Below are 17,139 nucleotides of genomic sequence, written 5' to 3' on the forward strand. Positions count from 1 at the left end.
CTTTTCCCTCAACCTATAAAATGCTTGTCTAATATGCCAAAAATGTTCCCCTCTAGTATTACTGAAAATTAGAATATCATCCAAGTAACCAATGACAATTTTACCTAGTAATTGCTTCAATACCTCGTTCATCAACCTCACAGAAGTTCTTGGTGAATTAGTTAGTTCGAAAGGTATTACCAACCATTAATACAATACCTCATTTATCTTGAATGCAATCTTCCATTTATCTGATTCTTTGATTTTGATATGATGATATCCACTTTTCAAGTCAATTTTTGAGAAGTAATTTTATCCACTCAAATAGTCCATAATGTCATCCATCCTTGGTAATGGGAGTCTATACTTCAGTATGATCTTATTTATTTCTCTTGAGCTAGTACAGATCCTCCACTCTTCATCTTTCTTTGGTGCTAGTACAATAGATACCACACATGGGCTTAAACTTCCTCTAATCAATCCCATCCTCAACAACTCCTATATTTGTCTATTCAACTCCACATTTTCTACTCGTGTCATCCTATGTGCTTATTTATTTGGTGAACTTTGTTCAATTATAAGGACTGTATGATGATTCATGCTCTGAAATGATGGTAGTCTATCTGACCCATATTTTTTGATATGATGCCCTTATACTTGGCCAACAACTCTACTAATTTTCTCTATGACGGTTCTTTCTTATTTATAGTGGGGTTCTCTACTTCTCAATCGCCACACTTCTTTGGAATCATTTTAAAATGTACATGTTTTCATGTATTAGACCTTCTGTAAATTTTTTACCATCTACCAAATAGATTATGTGTTACCACACACTTCATATTTATCCTCTTCTTCTTACAAAGGGTTTTTCTTGGAGTTTAGATTTTTGATGTTGTTCTTATGATTCAGGAATCCCTCCACTCTATGGAGAATAGTAGAAAACAAAGCATGCTCCTAAAGTTGGACATATTCAAATCATATGCCAAGGTCTCTTGGCCTTTCATTGTAAGGTCCTCAATAGATTCAATTTTGGAGGCAAATTTCTAAAGACGATGGAGGTGTTCTTTTTCTTTCCCATATTCTCTATCTTAGTCAATGCCTCCCCTCAAGGTTAATTTTCATCTTCTAGAGGCCTTAGATAGGGACACCCCTTATCTTCCTATCTTTTCATTCTTATGGCTGATATTTTGGGCAAAGTATTGAGGCATGCATCCTCTAGGGTTATTTTTAAGGGATTAAACATTCTTCAACATATCTCATTATTTCACATCAATAATTTATTGATGATACTCTTTTGTTTGGTTTCATGTTGGTGGTTGAATGTAAAGGATGAATCTCTATTTTATCTAAGTATACAACTGTGTTTGGACAAAAAACCAACTCCAAAAGAGATTTTATGGTTAGGAGTGGAATAGAAGAACAATATTACCTTAGTTGACTCAGCAATGGTCTTCTCTAGTAAGGAGTTGAAAGTGGTCTTGGCATCAAAGATTCATATTCATTCAATTTGTCCCTTATTGCTAAAATCGATTGGAGACTTACTATGGAGGAGGATTGGTCGAAAGTGATGCAGAGTTAATACCTAAATGGAGGAAATAGAAGATTCTATCTTTCTAGTGATGAGCTTCCTCGGGGTTCAAATATTTAGAGCAATCTGATTGAATCCAAACTTCTTCTCTAGAAGGCTTGGACTAATAAATAGGGGATGTGAGGGGTATTAGGTTATAGAAGGATCCTTTCACCTTGGCTACTCATTTGGAATTTCACTCGATCTATTTAGCTATTGAGAAAGAGTTGGTTGGTAGATTTGGGACACTCTTAAGAGATTACTAGTTCCTTGGCTCTTATTCCCTTAAATTGAAAATCTCCCTTGTAAAGTTTGAACCTTTCTTAGAATTTCTATGGAGAAACTACTTAGGATTCTAAATAATCTAAGCTTTCAAAATGGAAGCTAATGACAGGTTGTTGTGGGCTTGTTCTAATGATGGCTAGTACTTGGTAAAGTCAAGCTTTGAGCTTCTTCTTTCTTCCCATCACTCTTCCTTAAAATGGTTGAATATCTAGGGCTCTAAAATGATTCTTAAGATTTTATTTTTCTAGTGGATGACCTATCATAAAAAGATTTTGACTATTGGCAATCTCCAAAAGAGGGGTATCTAGATTGTGAGTAGGTGCATCTTGTGTAAGGAGGTAGATGAAAATAACAATCTATTGTTCCACTATCATTATTCATGAAAATTCAAACAAAATATTATCACCTTATTCTTGTTTTCCTAGGTGTGGCATCTAGACCCCAAATCGGTCTCCTCTGGCTGGACTCCCCCATCAACCCATCCTTTTACTCAGGAACTCTAGTGGTAGACATTCATTCACACAGGCTAGAGCTTATGGAAATAATGCAATAATATAAATTTTAGAGACTATAAGACTCAATGTCAAGCTCTAACCTACAACATTATCAATTATGCCAAGGAGACTATGAAATGCTTTCGTAAGTCCAAACATTTTCATCCCCACTTGTCTCTAGACTATCTTATAACAAATAATTGGGATATGGCTGACGCTATTCCTAATTTTAATTCATCTTATTTTGGGTTTAGAAACAACATAAAATGATCTCCTAGAAATTGGTTGGCTAAAATTAAATTTTGATGGACCTTTTAAAGGGAACTTGGGTTAGGTAGGTGGGGGTGGGGTTGTCAAAGATCCAAGTGATAGGGTTGTCATGGCCTACGTTGCTAACCTGGGCATTCAAACTTCTAATGTGACAAAAGCGACGGTGACTTTCATTAGCATTTATATTGTGAAGGATAGGGGCTACCAAAATATCATCATCGAAGGCACTGATTAAAAAACCATTATCATGATGCTGCAAGGAAAGGCAAAATCTGGTTAGTGAGTTCTGGACATTACCACTATGTGCCAAGGTGTCATAACTATTTATATGGAGCCTAATTAGACTCGAAGGTTAAATTTTCCCCCCTTATATCGGTGCAGTTTCCCCCCAAATTATTTAATGGGAATTTGGGGGCAGTGCCCCCAAGGGAGGGTCAAGGGGCAACACCCCTTGAGGGGTCTAGGGTAGTGCCCTTGGTACGCTCCCTATCGCGATACATGGCAGGGTTGAGGGACAGTGCCCCATGGGCTCCAAATGACTTATTATTTTATAAAGGCATCGAGTATTATTTTTTTATTGGCTGACATGTTGTAACCCTATTTTTGTAACCGACATAAGTCTTGATAAAAGGCTAAGGGTTGGGGTTTTTTCTGTAGAGAATTTTGTACCATTTTTGTAGCGGTATTGAGTTGGAAGGGATTGTTGGTTGTGATCTATTTGATTTATTGGATAATAATATTTTCTGCATGCGATTCCTAACAATAGACACCTTTAACCATGTAAGGATTCAACATAAATTTAGGGAAGGCAATAGGTCTATGGATAGGCTAGCAAACATTGGTCCCTTTTTGAGGGGCTTAAAATTTGGACAGTGTAGCACAAATTACTCGAGGATATTTGTGCTAGGATTCTTGAAGATATTAATCCTAATGATAAATAAAGATTGTAAAATTGCCTTTTCCCTCATTATCTTGGCAACCTTGTACTTTAATCATTTATTGATATGGACTTTCTTGGTTAAATCTAGTGAAAGCTACACTTGTAAAAAAGACAATTTTTTCTATATTTTTCCATAACTGGTTTTAGTAAACCCTTGCTAGTCCATGTTCTTGCCTCTACTATGGATACCATGGGAGAGATATTATTTAAACTAAGAAAGCTAAATGTAATTATTTTAAATAAAATGGTTTTGTTTGGAAAAAGGTGGGGGAAGACAATATGGTGATATATGTTGAAGGAATGAAGGGCTTCAACCCTTCTTTGTCTAAGTAGTTTGCCCAATATTAGGATGAGGGAGAAGTCCAAGTGGTTAGGGCGAAATTCATGGTGTTTATGGAAATTATTTTGGCTAATATGGGTCTTGGCCTAACCTTCCCACAAAAACCTAAGGGCAATTACAAGGAGGATTTCAAGAGGTTCCTGAAGCTGATGAAGAAAGTTGCTCATCTACAGTGTGGTTTCAATAGAAATGACTTACTTGGGTTTTGGAAAGAGGTCGCACTCCTAATCTTGAAGTTCATCACTTTGGATGGGAGATTTAAATGGTTCCATTCTCAGTTTTTACCCATGCTCAACCATTTGAGGTATGGTGTAAAGATGAATTTCCCTTATTGGCCATCTATATCCTAGTCTATGGTTGTTGCTAAAACAAATGATGTCCTTCCCCTACATCAGGGGCTCATTATAGGTCTATAATTTCCACTTGAATTTAACCCCCACTTATGGTTTTGCTTGTAATCCCTTTGGTCCCACTCTATGTGTTGAGTTGTCGGATAACCTAAACACTAAAGATACCATTTCCACTCCTAAGACCAAAGGCTCCCCTACCCAAGTTAACCCTAGCAGGATAGCCAAATCTAAGAACCCCCCAACCACCCCCATTATTCAATTCATTGTCAAAGAGCCAAAGATAGAGGATAATTATTCTAAGGACCCTGCTTCCTCATAGCCTATTGGGTCTGAGTGGACCATGGACAACCCTGTTAATAATGTTGCCACCCCTTTTACCCCCTCATTTGGGTGCCCTCCCTATTAACCTATGAATTCACCAAGGAAATGACACTTCCTAGCCTTTGTGACTAAAGTTAATGAATTGTGTGATGACTAAAACAAATAGGAAGCTATAATCCATTGGCTTATGGAGTATTTAAATGTTACAAAAAAGGAAAAATAACAAACTGGAGGCCCTCACCAAAGTAGATTCTAGAGCTTCAAGCTGGGCAATAGATGATAAGGACCAAAGGGTTTAGGCAACAACCAATGATTTAGCCAAAAATCTTGATAGGTGGGAAGGAATAGAGGAGAAATTAAAGGAGCTCTATGATAAGTTGGACTAGAAGGAGGGCAAGAAGGAGATGATGAATGAAATTGAGCTTTTGTCGGACAACTAGGTGTCCCTAAAAAGAAAAATAGAAAAAAAGATAGCTCAGAATAATGAAATGTCCCAGAAGAATTTTGTAGCTCTACAAGCCATTCAGGAAGAAATTGTTAGAAGGTAGGCAAGAAATAAGTGTCATTTGAATTCCTCCCCTACTACTAGTTTAGAGCCATCAGTGTCTAGGGTGAAAGCTAACCTGAAGTTCCCTACTATTTCTTCTCGTAAAGGTTTGAAAAAGAGGTTCTCCTTCTTTGACAAAGTGAAAGTAATGAGCCAAGATTGGAAAATTGATAAGCCCCCTACTAGGTAGGCCATTGGTTCATGTCTTTGGTGGGGGTGTGTTTGTTGGCTTTTTTGTTTTGTTTGTCTATTTATTCTAGTCTAGTCTGTGGTTTTTGTAGTGTTTGGTTATGGGTGTCTACTGGGTTCTATTCTTTTTTGGTAGCTAGGACTTTGGTTTTGGGGTCTTAGTCCTCGTGAGTCCCTAGGTTTCTTCGCTATAGTGGCCATGTAGTGGTTTGGGCCTCTCACAATTTAATTTAATAAGAATGTTGACCTAATGAAAAAGTGTACATGGACGAAGCCACCAATAGAAGTAAAATAATAATATCCATACACATACTTCTATAATTGTGTAATTATACTCCAACATAACTCTATACTCAAATGAATCATTCACAAGACTCAAAGTCTTAAATTTGTATGTCAAACTGAAGATTTCCAAGCTACAGTACAAAAATTCATTCTCTTCTTTATCGAAAACTAATATTTATTATATAAGCATGCCTTACCTTGTTATCAACATAAGTTCAACTATATAACATGTTCTTGTGATGTAACTAAGAAGGACTAGAAGATTGGTATTTGCACAAATTTGCATAGACAGTATTCACATAACATCTATCAAAGGAGCTTTAAGAGTACGATTACTTGCTTTATGTAAGAGACTAATATTTTTCAATCGACAAGGTCACAAAACAACAATTTACATTGAATATGATTAAAAAAAATTCCACCAAATTTGACATATAACTAAAACATGATTTGTTTACAATATCTAAATTAAAGTTGTAAACAAGCCTTAGAACTACCTACATTAAGAAATATTCCTTTATTGTTGAAGCGACTACACAAATATATGAAAATTATCATTTACAAAGTTTGATAATGCTGATATTCTGATATGTGTTGGAGATAATAATCCCAACGACCCCAACCATACGGTCAGCTCCATAGCCTCGAGTTTGCAGGCAGCATTAATGATTAAAGAAAATCAACATTGAATTGGAATGGATTTAATCTTACTTGTCAACTGTCCCATCTAGTCTTAGATGCTTTGTGGGTAGTTTGATAATCAATATTTTATGTAGATTTCTGGATGTTTTTCCAGCTACCTCCAGTTTCCAGAACGATCTAAAGACCTCCATAGAAGGAGGCACTTGTAATCAATTGAATGATGAATGAAAAATATAGATTGATGAATGAAAAAGTTTGTTTTTCTTTCATTATGATCTGTTTTTCTTTTCTTTGCTCTGTTTCACTTCTGCTCTGTCGCAGTTCCATCAATATATGGCAATGCTTACCACAAGCTTCTCGCTGCAGCTAAATATATCAAATTTGACATCAAAATGGTTTTCCAATGCCTTCAACTTTGATAGGGTCAAGATTACAAGATGTTAGTGTCAGCTATAGAACCGACGGATTCAAACTAAGAACATTAGAAGCTATACTGAACCATAATTATGTATTTTGTACAAATACTTGCATCCGTAAGTATTCCAGACTGAAGGAAGGTTACGGTAGCAAAACGAAACCACACAAAGATCGATCTTATAAAGTGACAGCGCCAGGAAGCTAGTTTGACATGGAAATGGAAGCATCTGTGCTGCTACTGTAGTATTGAAAAGAGTTCCACGTACTGTCGGGTGGAGTCGTCTCGAAATAAGACGGAGAGTCAAAACCTAGGATTGGAGTTGCCTCATTTAGTATATGGAAAACTTGCCTGATACCAAGCCTGCTTTCTGGGCGAGGATTCGAACAGATCAGACCCAATTTCAGCACTCTCTCCATCTCGGCTTCAATATATTGCCCGCCAAGATTTGGGTCGGCTGCATCCATGAGACTTCCTGTGCAATGTAACTCTCTCGCCCAGTCCACCAGAACTATTTTTTCAGATTGGAGGGAGACATCCACAGGTCTCCTTCCGCATGCAACCTCCAACATAAAAATCCCATAGCTGAACACATCTGTGGCGGGGCTGGCCTTTCCTGTCTGTACGAACTCTGGTGCGATGTACCCCAGCGTTCCAACCACATGAGTAGTGTGTGAGTTTTGGTTATGCTCGTACAGACGGGCAAGCCCAAAATCCCCAAGCTTCCCATTAAGCTCCGAGTCTAGCAAAATATTGCTGGACTTAATGTCTCTGTGCACTACGCATTGCTCCCACTCTTCGTGAAGATACAACAAACCTGCAGCGACATCTCTGATCACTCTGTATCTCTGATCCCAGTCCAGCATCTTCTTTGGGTTTCCAAATATCATCTTGTCCAGGCTCCCATTCGGCATGTAGTCATAAACTATGAATAGCTGGCTCACCCGCCTGCAGAAGCCTCTGATCTGGACAAGATTTCGATGTTGAAGCCGACCAAGACTGGATATTTCTGCTATGAATTCTTTCACCCCATCATCGATTTCTCTAAGGAAACTTTTCACCGCTACTTGGAGGCCATTTGTGGGAAGGACACCTCTGTATACCCGGCCGAAGCCTCCAGATCCCAAAAGTTGTTCGTCTCGGAAACCCTTAGTTGCAATATGTAGGTCCTTATACTTAAACCTGTGAGGCCAATACTCAACCTCCCATTCTTCTATAAGATCTCTGTGCTGGTTTCTCTTCAACAGCACAAGTGATGACGCCACCACCAGGAGAATGAGGACGACGCTAGCTGCGGTAATGCCAGGTATTAGTCTGGAGTTTGAGACCTTGGATGTTGTATGTATAAAGGATGGAAGATTAGACGTATTCAAGGGTGGGGCAATTCCGTTTGTGGTAAAGCTCCAGGCCAGGATGTTATTCTCTTCACTAATGAGTCCCGTAGCTGCTGAGAAACCAACGTAGATTTCTTCTTGTAGAATGTTGGACAGGTATACATTTTTCATATGTAACAGTGGTTTTTGTGGGCGATCAAGACCAGCTTCCACAATGGTGATTTTGAGCTCGTTTTGATTGCTGTCGTAGTCAATCCAAGCTTGAATATTCTGTCCGCTGTTGAGATCCAATTCCTGGAATTGTCTGCTGCTAATCCAGTAACCCGCAGGTTTAGAGTCTACAGATATGAGGTTGTTGAGATCCACACCAACGTGATTGTTGTTGATATCCTTAAATTCCAAGTTCATTGTTGTGTCGAACTCGACTGCAAACAGATGATTAGAGGCCTGTCCCATAGCTGATAAATTGCTAATCAAGCCAAGGTACGGACCTGTTAAAAATCCCTCTGGAGATCTGTAAGGCGTCATGATAAACGCAAGTCCGAACCCAGATTGTGAAGCTGAAGAAGGAACAATGCTAAACACAAAAGTTGTGCTGAAAGAAGAAGTAGAATCCAGAGAGCCAGGATCATTCATACGCACGGGATATCGGTAGAAAGCACGGCCAATAACGTTTTGGAATTGACCATTAAGGGAGATGGCCTTGGACTGCACTGAAGCATTCCCATACAATTCGAGGGTCGACGCATTGAATTGGTTGAAGATAAATTTTGTGTGGCCTTGGACAATAGGCGAGGTGGGGAGGAGGAAAAGTACAAGGATCACGCTCCAGCTCGACTTCGATGTGCTATTCAAACTTTAAAAATAATGTGCAACATAAATATTAAATTTAAAAGAAAAATTAAAAGGCATATGCCGAACACATCGAAATAATTCTTTCCACAGAAGCCAGAATTGAAATCGAAACACCTAAGAATGTCCCAAAAAAAGAAGAAATTGATTGAACCCAGTTCGCAAAATGGTGCAGACTTACCCTTTTGTGCAGTGCAGAGTTTCCATTGATTTATCTTGTTTTCTCTTTCCCATGGCTCTAGCATAATACAAGAAAGCTCTCTGGTTATTCGAATCTAAACATGGTGCAGAAAGGGGTACGAAAGCAAAAGCAAAAACGAAAGAATCATATATTGTGAAGTTTCAATGCGTTCAGAGGCAAAGTTGAGCCCGTCAACCTTAACAGAAAATTTAAAAAAAGGTTGAAACGGAATTAGATTTTGAGGCAAAAATTGATTTCTATCCTTCTCTAGCTTTCAATATTTTAAAAGTATTATCTTTGAAATTGTTAACTAAAATGACTATTCACCAAAATAAGAGAATTTAAGATTGACTACTAATCAAAATGAACTAAACAACTTCGTAAAGACCCGCCCTAAAATACCCTAAACTGTATCTATGCTCAATCCTCCAACTAATATACTCTATTTTCAAGGTTACCCAAAAAAAGAAAAACTATTTCCGAGACCAAACAAAATAAAGCCAGCTCGTAGATTCCAAAAAGCTTTGGCAAACAGTCATTTGGAGCCATGTGAACGTTTGGACTTGAATCATTACGTGCCCTGTTAACGTAATTTCTTGATTTTTCTGGACTTTGGTAATCTAAGATAAGGTAGAGGAGCGCAAAGATTACTATTCTGGAACCCAACGGATAAGAATCCACTGCTGGCAAATCTGTTTTTTTATCCCATTACATGATTTAAGGATAAATGGCATTGGAACAACAAAATTTCAGATGTTTTGCTACAGGGGTGAGAATAAGGTTGCTTTTAGGTTATGGGAATTTTGGTTTTACACCAATAAAGAAAAAGAAAAAACAATGCAATTACTGAGGATTAGAGAAAGTTTTGATTTTTTTTCTGAGGTTTTTATTTATTTATGTTAGTATAATACATTTTTCATATAGTTAATGTCTTAGTAAGATATCATATTTGTTCATTATTCTATTTAAAAAGTTGTTATATTGTAATAAATATTAAATTATTATTATATTATGATATATTTTAATAAATAAAGTATTTCTTTCAAAGTATCACACATCAAATCAATTTTTTCTACTTTTTGTTGAGCAACATTTTTCCATCCATTATGTGAATGTAATACACTTTCACGGTAATTAATATAATGAAATTGAAATATTAATCTAGACCAATCACGTTTTACATTTCTTTTATTAAAATATTAAAAATAAGCATATGTTTTAAGACAGTGCTTATTTATAATAATAAATTTATTATTTTATTTAAAATATGAAGAGATATCATTTGAAATTATTTTATTTACCTTAAATAAAGAAAATAATTTTGTTTTAAATTATATTTTTTACATACAATTTTTTTTTTTAATTTTACTATATCTATATTATTTATTTTTTCTACTAAACATTTTTTTCTTTTAATTTCTAAAAGTTTGATTATTTATATTGAATATTTTATGTTTACATTTTAAATTTCTTATCATTATTCAAAAAATTATTAAAAATTAAAATTTATAAAGTATATTTTTAAATTGAAATAATTATTCTCTACTAATAATTTTAAAAAGAATATTTTCGTATATTATAATTATGAAATGTTAGAACAATTTTTTTAAATATCTTTATTTCATTATTAGTATTTATGTATCTATCTAAATCTTATAACTTTGATGAAGGCAATCTTTTTTTTTATATGGTGTTGTCAAAAATAAATTAGAAGTGATGAGTTTTTCTTACCATTAACACACTCTTGTATTACACCCCACCCTTCATTTGTTGTTATTATAGTTTGCCTCTCAACATTAGTTTAATATACTAACAATATTCATAATTTCTATTTATAATTATATTAATACTAACATAGAATAAAACTAATAATATATATTGGAATAATTTATTAGTATATATAATAATAAATGCAAATTGAAAGAACTTTAGAATCAATAAATAATAAAAATCATAATATTTGACTATATATATAATAAGATGATGGGTACCAACAACTAGGCCATTTGTACAACTAAAATGCAACTAAGCTCTCACAAAGAGAGAAGAGGAGAAAACCTCATGGGACAAAACTCCTCTCCAAAATAGAGATATGTAAATGAAGATAAGTGATAGGATGGATGAGTGATGAATGGAGGTCTCAACACTAATACCCCCCAAGAACTACATCCATCATAAAAACACAATGCAATCAACAAACCTCCCATAAGAGGGAAAGAAAGAGACTATGTAGCACCCCCATAAAGAATAATCTTGAGAAAAAATGGTAAGTGTTTGAAAACAAAATAATGTCCAATGCTTACAAACCAGTTGTCAACCCTTAGGAAGAAACAAAACCGTGTATAGATGCAATCATGCTTCTCATTCAGGATATGAAATGAAAGATGGAAGCATGAAAAATTAAGATGATGCCTTTGAAAATTATTCAAGTGTCTCCTTGCCCATGAAAGATGATGATGCCACAATCAAATTAGGTACATGCCCAATCAAAGAAGATGGTGGCATACTAGAACCATGTGGAAACTGATGTAGAAAAAGATCCAAAAATAAAGATGTGACAACAAGAATGAAATGACTATCATCAAAGAGGAGAGACAACCCCTCAAAAGTATCCTCCAAATATGAAATTATAGATTCCACAAAAAATGAACAAATTTATATCAAATATGAATCCCAATTAGGAACACAAATAGATAACTCAAATAACGAATCACTGAAAAAGTGTCCTTCAAGCAAGTATAAAAAAGCCAATGATGCTCCTGCTAATGAGGAATGATGGAAGTCTCAAATGACTATGGATAAGGAATCAATGGAAGTGAAGGTAGACCAACTACCTCTAAAGAGGAATCATTTGCTAGATTGGTTGCAAGGACTAGAATACTAAGAGGGGGGTGAATCAGTATTCCCACAAATATTAAAACTTTTACCAAACTTAAACCTTTTGTTGATAAGATCAAAGTCATTAATTATGCATTACACACATGAAATAGAACATACAAAGTAAACATGAAAAACACATCCACACAAGGAACATCGAATTTTATATGTGAAAATCCCAAATATGAAAAGCCACAAAGAGGGTTAACTCTCAGGATAATATAACTATTTATATAGTGTTTTACAAAAGAGGTGGCTCACTGCCTAAATACAAAAATGATTCACTGCCAGAATGCTCACTGCAAAGATAAAAAAATGTTTTATTGCCAAAATGCTCACTTCAACTAGACTGATTGAACTGAAAAGGATTGTATCTCTAAATGCATGAGATCGGTTCCAAGGTTAAGCTTAGATCACAATTCACAAACCTTACAATAGATATGGTGAAAGATCTCTGTACAACTATCCTTAAGTACTTGTAGCAGATCCAGTAAAGGACTACTGGAACACTACAATACTATATACACTCTGATTCTGTACCAACTGTCTTCGCTGTCCATAACTCACACTTCACACTCTGCTTCTTTGTTATCTTTATTGCTAGTCACTCACACACACATACATATTTTTCATATATATTCAGCTATACATCACACACACTTATATATATAGTAGAGGACACATACACCGAGATAATGTGTCGGCCTAGCTCAACACGTTATCCAATAAATATTTAAACATAAACAAGCACGTTGCCTCTGCAAGACCTTTACATGCTTCCTTTTTTATAATTCATTTGTTGATGCATATACTGAGATTACCAGAAAGGGACAGGGTCATCCAGACCAATAGAAGCTGACCCATTATCACAAAACTCAAGCACAACATTTCCAAACTCCAAGGATATAGATTCTGTGCATACCAAGAATACCGTAACATGAAATTTGAAGAGATACAACTAACATGATCAAAATAATTGATACCGAAACACATAACTAATATCAAGACCAATGCAAGCACAACTCAAAATTTTGGAATACAACTTTGACAAAGAACTTCCAGAAATCACTCCATTCTTGATCAACTATACCTCACTACATCACATCCAATAGCTATACCAGAATGTGCATCACCTGATCATAGCAAAACTGCTCAAAATAACTACATACAACATTCAAACCAAACTGGGTACAAATTTGACCTTAATATACTGCATATGTTGTCCGGTCCAAATCGAATAATTGGTTTGACATAAATGAAAGCAATATTCACACAAGTCTAACAATCTCTCCCCTTGTCATTGATGGAAAAACATATCCAAAACATATCTATATATAACTCAACTCCCCCTAACTCATACATCCCCCAAAACCTCAATTTTTTCTCCCTTTGACATCGAGGACAAAGGATACCTGTGAAGAAAAAGAAAAGAAAGAAAACAAAATAAATACACAACTACAAAAAATTTCAAAAACTTAATAGCAAACCAGATAGAGCCTTCAGTTGCTCTTCTTCGAAAATATGATCTTGTATTTCTCCTTTAGTTTTGAAAGAAGAACTTCCCAATAATTTATGGCCAATTTAATGCTTACTGAAAGGCTTCTGCATCCTACTAATAGATCAACAACATGGGAGAAACTATCTAGAGTAGATGGGTTCTGCTCATACTCAACTACATTGCCAAGTAATGCTGAAAAAAATCCAAGTTTTCCTTAACGATCTCTTTCACTTTCCAAAACATACTTATAAAGTATTCTCTTCGCCTTTGCAAGAATAAGAGTTCAGCCCGAAGAGAGTTTACTGATATTTTCCTTTACTCACCATACTTGTCATTAAGAAAATCAATTTAAGATTTACCTAAAGTACTCAATTCATCTTCAATACTATCAATTTTGGCTTTGTGCTTCACTAGTGCTATTGGCTAAGAAATACAGTACTTATAGAGTCTTCTAGCATTGCAGATACAATCTCTCAATTCCTTAATACATGCTGATAAAAATTTCTTTGCATCATCACATTCATTTAATAGATTCTGCATATCAATGCCTTTTTCTTCAGATATTCCAGCCTCAACAGATTTCTTAGATAACTTCTCCTTAAGGGATTCATTCAAAGATTCTAGAATTAAGTTACTAATATCCTCAATACTCATGCTATTCAATACCAATTGATTCATCAAAACACCTTTAATTCTATTTGACTCGACTAAAGTCAACCACACCTTGCAAATATTCTTGATTCCATTCATGCTACAAACTAACTCCCGCAAATTTGATTCATCATCTAATTCTCTAGCTTCCTGCTCTGCAAATCTCGAATCTCCTCTAGCTATAGGAGACTTTTGATCTTCAATCACAACAATATCTTCCTCTTTTAGATCCTTCTTTCTTATCTTTGACTCTAAAACACTAACATAAACATACTATTTTCTTTTCTTCTTTTTGGAGGAAGAACCTCCAGAACTAGAAACAAGGGATAGTAGGCCAACCCTCCACATGTCCAAAAAATATTTGAAATATGCATTACAAGATTCCTTTTTATTATTCAAAAATATTCAAATATTTTTCTTTTCAAGAAGGACACTAGATTCCCATATGACATCTTCTTTTACTAGAAGGGATCCCAAACAATACATGACTAAACACACTAGCAAGGAACCAAACCAGAACAAATAATTTTGCTCCTTCGAAATTTTAACATTTTTAAGAAACAATTCTCTCAAAAATCCACACAAGTTGAATGATTTGTTTTCCATTACAAGCATATGTTCCATACATACTACAATTGTAGAAGTGACACCTTCCCTATTCTTGAAGTAGATCTTATAAGAAATATCATAGGCAACATACCTCACTACAATGATTACATGTACATTAGCCTCTACAAGATCTTTACACACTTCTTTTTTCATAATTCATTTGTCAATTCATATATGGAGATTACTAAAATGGGACAAGGTCATCTAGACCCATAGAAGTTGACCCATTATCACAAAACTGAAGCACAACATCTCCAAAATCCAAGGATATAGATTCCATGAATACCAAGAATACTGCAATGTGAAACTTGAAGAGATACAACTGACATGACCACAATAATTGATGTTGGAACATGTAATTGATACCAGGACCAATGTAAGAACAACCCAAAATTCTGGAACATATATCAGACAAAGAACTTCTAGAAATCACTCCATTAGACCAATTATATGTTGTTGCATCACATCCAATAGCTATACCAGAACACACATCACCTGATAATAGCAAAATTCCTCAAACTAACTTCATACAACATCTAGACCAAACTGGGTAATAGATTTGACCTTAATATACTATATATTTTGTCTGGTCCAAACTGAATAGCTAGTTTGACAACAATGACAATAATATTCAGACAAGTCTAACAACACTAACCTCTAAAGTAATCTCAACCTCCTTTCAAGTCTCAAAGTATGTTGAAGTAAATTATATTAGGTCGAACCTGAAAGGGAGAAGAAATAAATGTGTGTGGAGGAGGAGATTTTAATAGTTACATCAAAATTCAAGTGAAGTAATCAGTTTTATCTAATCAAATTTAAAAGGTACTATTTTGATATTAAAAAAAGTTTAAAAAGTTAGGATTCACAAGTATTGAACCCTAAATTTTGTGTACTCTATTTTTAAATTATCTTCTTACTCAATTATTGTTGTATTTTATTATACAATAATTTAATATAAAAATTATTTAATGGGAATGTTCATATATGCATATTTAGAAAAGTTTATTAAATAAATGTGTTATTATTTTTTATCATCTACAAAGTAATTTTATTTTTCTATTGTTTGTATTTAAGTTCTGATTAGATAAAAATGGGAGAGGCTCTAGAACCATTACAAAACCACTTAAGTGTAAAAACCAAGGGTCTCACAAGGAGTAAGAGCACCCAACTAGTAAATATTGAATTAGTTGTAAAAAAAAGAACCAAAAACCAACTAAATACCAAATGCTAATCATAAATAAAAATTACACTAGAAACTAACAAATAGATGCCAAAAAAGAGAAATCACAATGCCCATCAAAGACATGAAACAATGGTCTAAATAGTGGTGGCTTTTTTGCTTTGCTAATATTAGCACTAAATTTTTATCTTCTCAAACAAGGGAAATATTTTATTTGAACATTTTCTCAATGACACAATAGGGGGACCCAAAGTAGCCTTTACCTTGGAATTAGTTGATTCCATCACAATGACAAAAGATAATTCCATCTGGTGCCTTTTCTTTGCATGCCTTGTGTCAAGTTTCTCTTGAAGACTTGAAGAGAGGCAAATTTATTTCTAGTCGTTTCCATATTAAGAGCCATCATCTCATTCATATTCCTTTTTAGGGTTGTCTAGTTATCTTGAAGATCCTCTATGACTCTAGTTGTCTCTCTCCTATCATCCTTTTGTTCAACCTTTTCACTGAGCTCATTGATTTCCTCTTTCATGTCTTCCCACTCCTTAAGTCTATTCACTAATTGGCTGCCACCCAAATCCTTTGATCTTTTCATCCATTTCTTAACTAGATGCTCTAGTGTCCACCTTAGTAAGTGCCTACAACCTATTGATTTTTTTCTTTGCAACATTGAGTTGGCCAAGGATCCAATGAATAATGGCTTACTATTTGTTGTAACCATCATATTTCTCATTTACCTTCTCAAAAAGAATAGGTAAATCCCATTTTCATAGGGAATTGACAAGGGAAGGGTGACAAGAGATCAAAATAGGTGTAGAAGGGGTCTTACAATTCACCTTAGGGTTATATAGTGTCCACTCAAAATCCATGGACCAAGAGGATGTAGAGTCCTCAAAAGAAAGAAGCTTTGTATTTGACTCTTTAGACATAATAACTTTTGGGGGAGGGGCAAGAAATTTCTTGATTTTATGTGACCGGTCAAGATTAACATGAGTAGTTTGCTTGTATTTAAGTTAGTAATATATTTTAATTTAATTGTTTATTATGTTATTGAAGTTGTAATAATATATTCAATTTTATTTATTTTTTATTAAGGGAAAAATAGGTTTTGACGGGGACTTGAAACCTCATATAATAGGTTTTAAAGGAACTTAAAACCCTCAGATTTTGCAGGGATCCAAATCCTTCTTACAGAAGGATGAAAGAAGATAAAATAAAGGCAAGTAGTAGCCAACGCACAACCAACCAATACAAACATAGAATTAAAGATCTAGCTATAAAAGTAGAAGGTTGAATCCAACAAACTGAACTACTCAAACAATCATGAACAAAAGGG

At 34.9% G+C, this 17,139-nt stretch overlaps 1 protein-coding gene across 1 annotated transcript; it reads right to left on the bottom strand.

The window, feature by feature from the left end:
• Window positions 1-6,827: 6,827 nt before the first annotated feature.
• Window positions 6,828-8,594, bottom strand: LOC131032620 (L-type lectin-domain containing receptor kinase SIT2-like). The gene has a single exon (XM_057963637.2). It carries the CDS (start codon window positions 8,592-8,594, stop codon window positions 6,828-6,830), a length of 1,767 nt encoding a protein of 588 aa, XP_057819620.2.
• Window positions 8,595-17,139: the final 8,545 nt, after the last annotated feature.

The sequence above is a fragment of the Cryptomeria japonica genome, chromosome 7 (assembly GCF_030272615.1).
Source record: "Cryptomeria japonica chromosome 7, Sugi_1.0, whole genome shotgun sequence".
In the NCBI taxonomy this organism is placed as follows: Eukaryota; Viridiplantae; Streptophyta; class Pinopsida; order Cupressales; family Cupressaceae; genus Cryptomeria; species Cryptomeria japonica.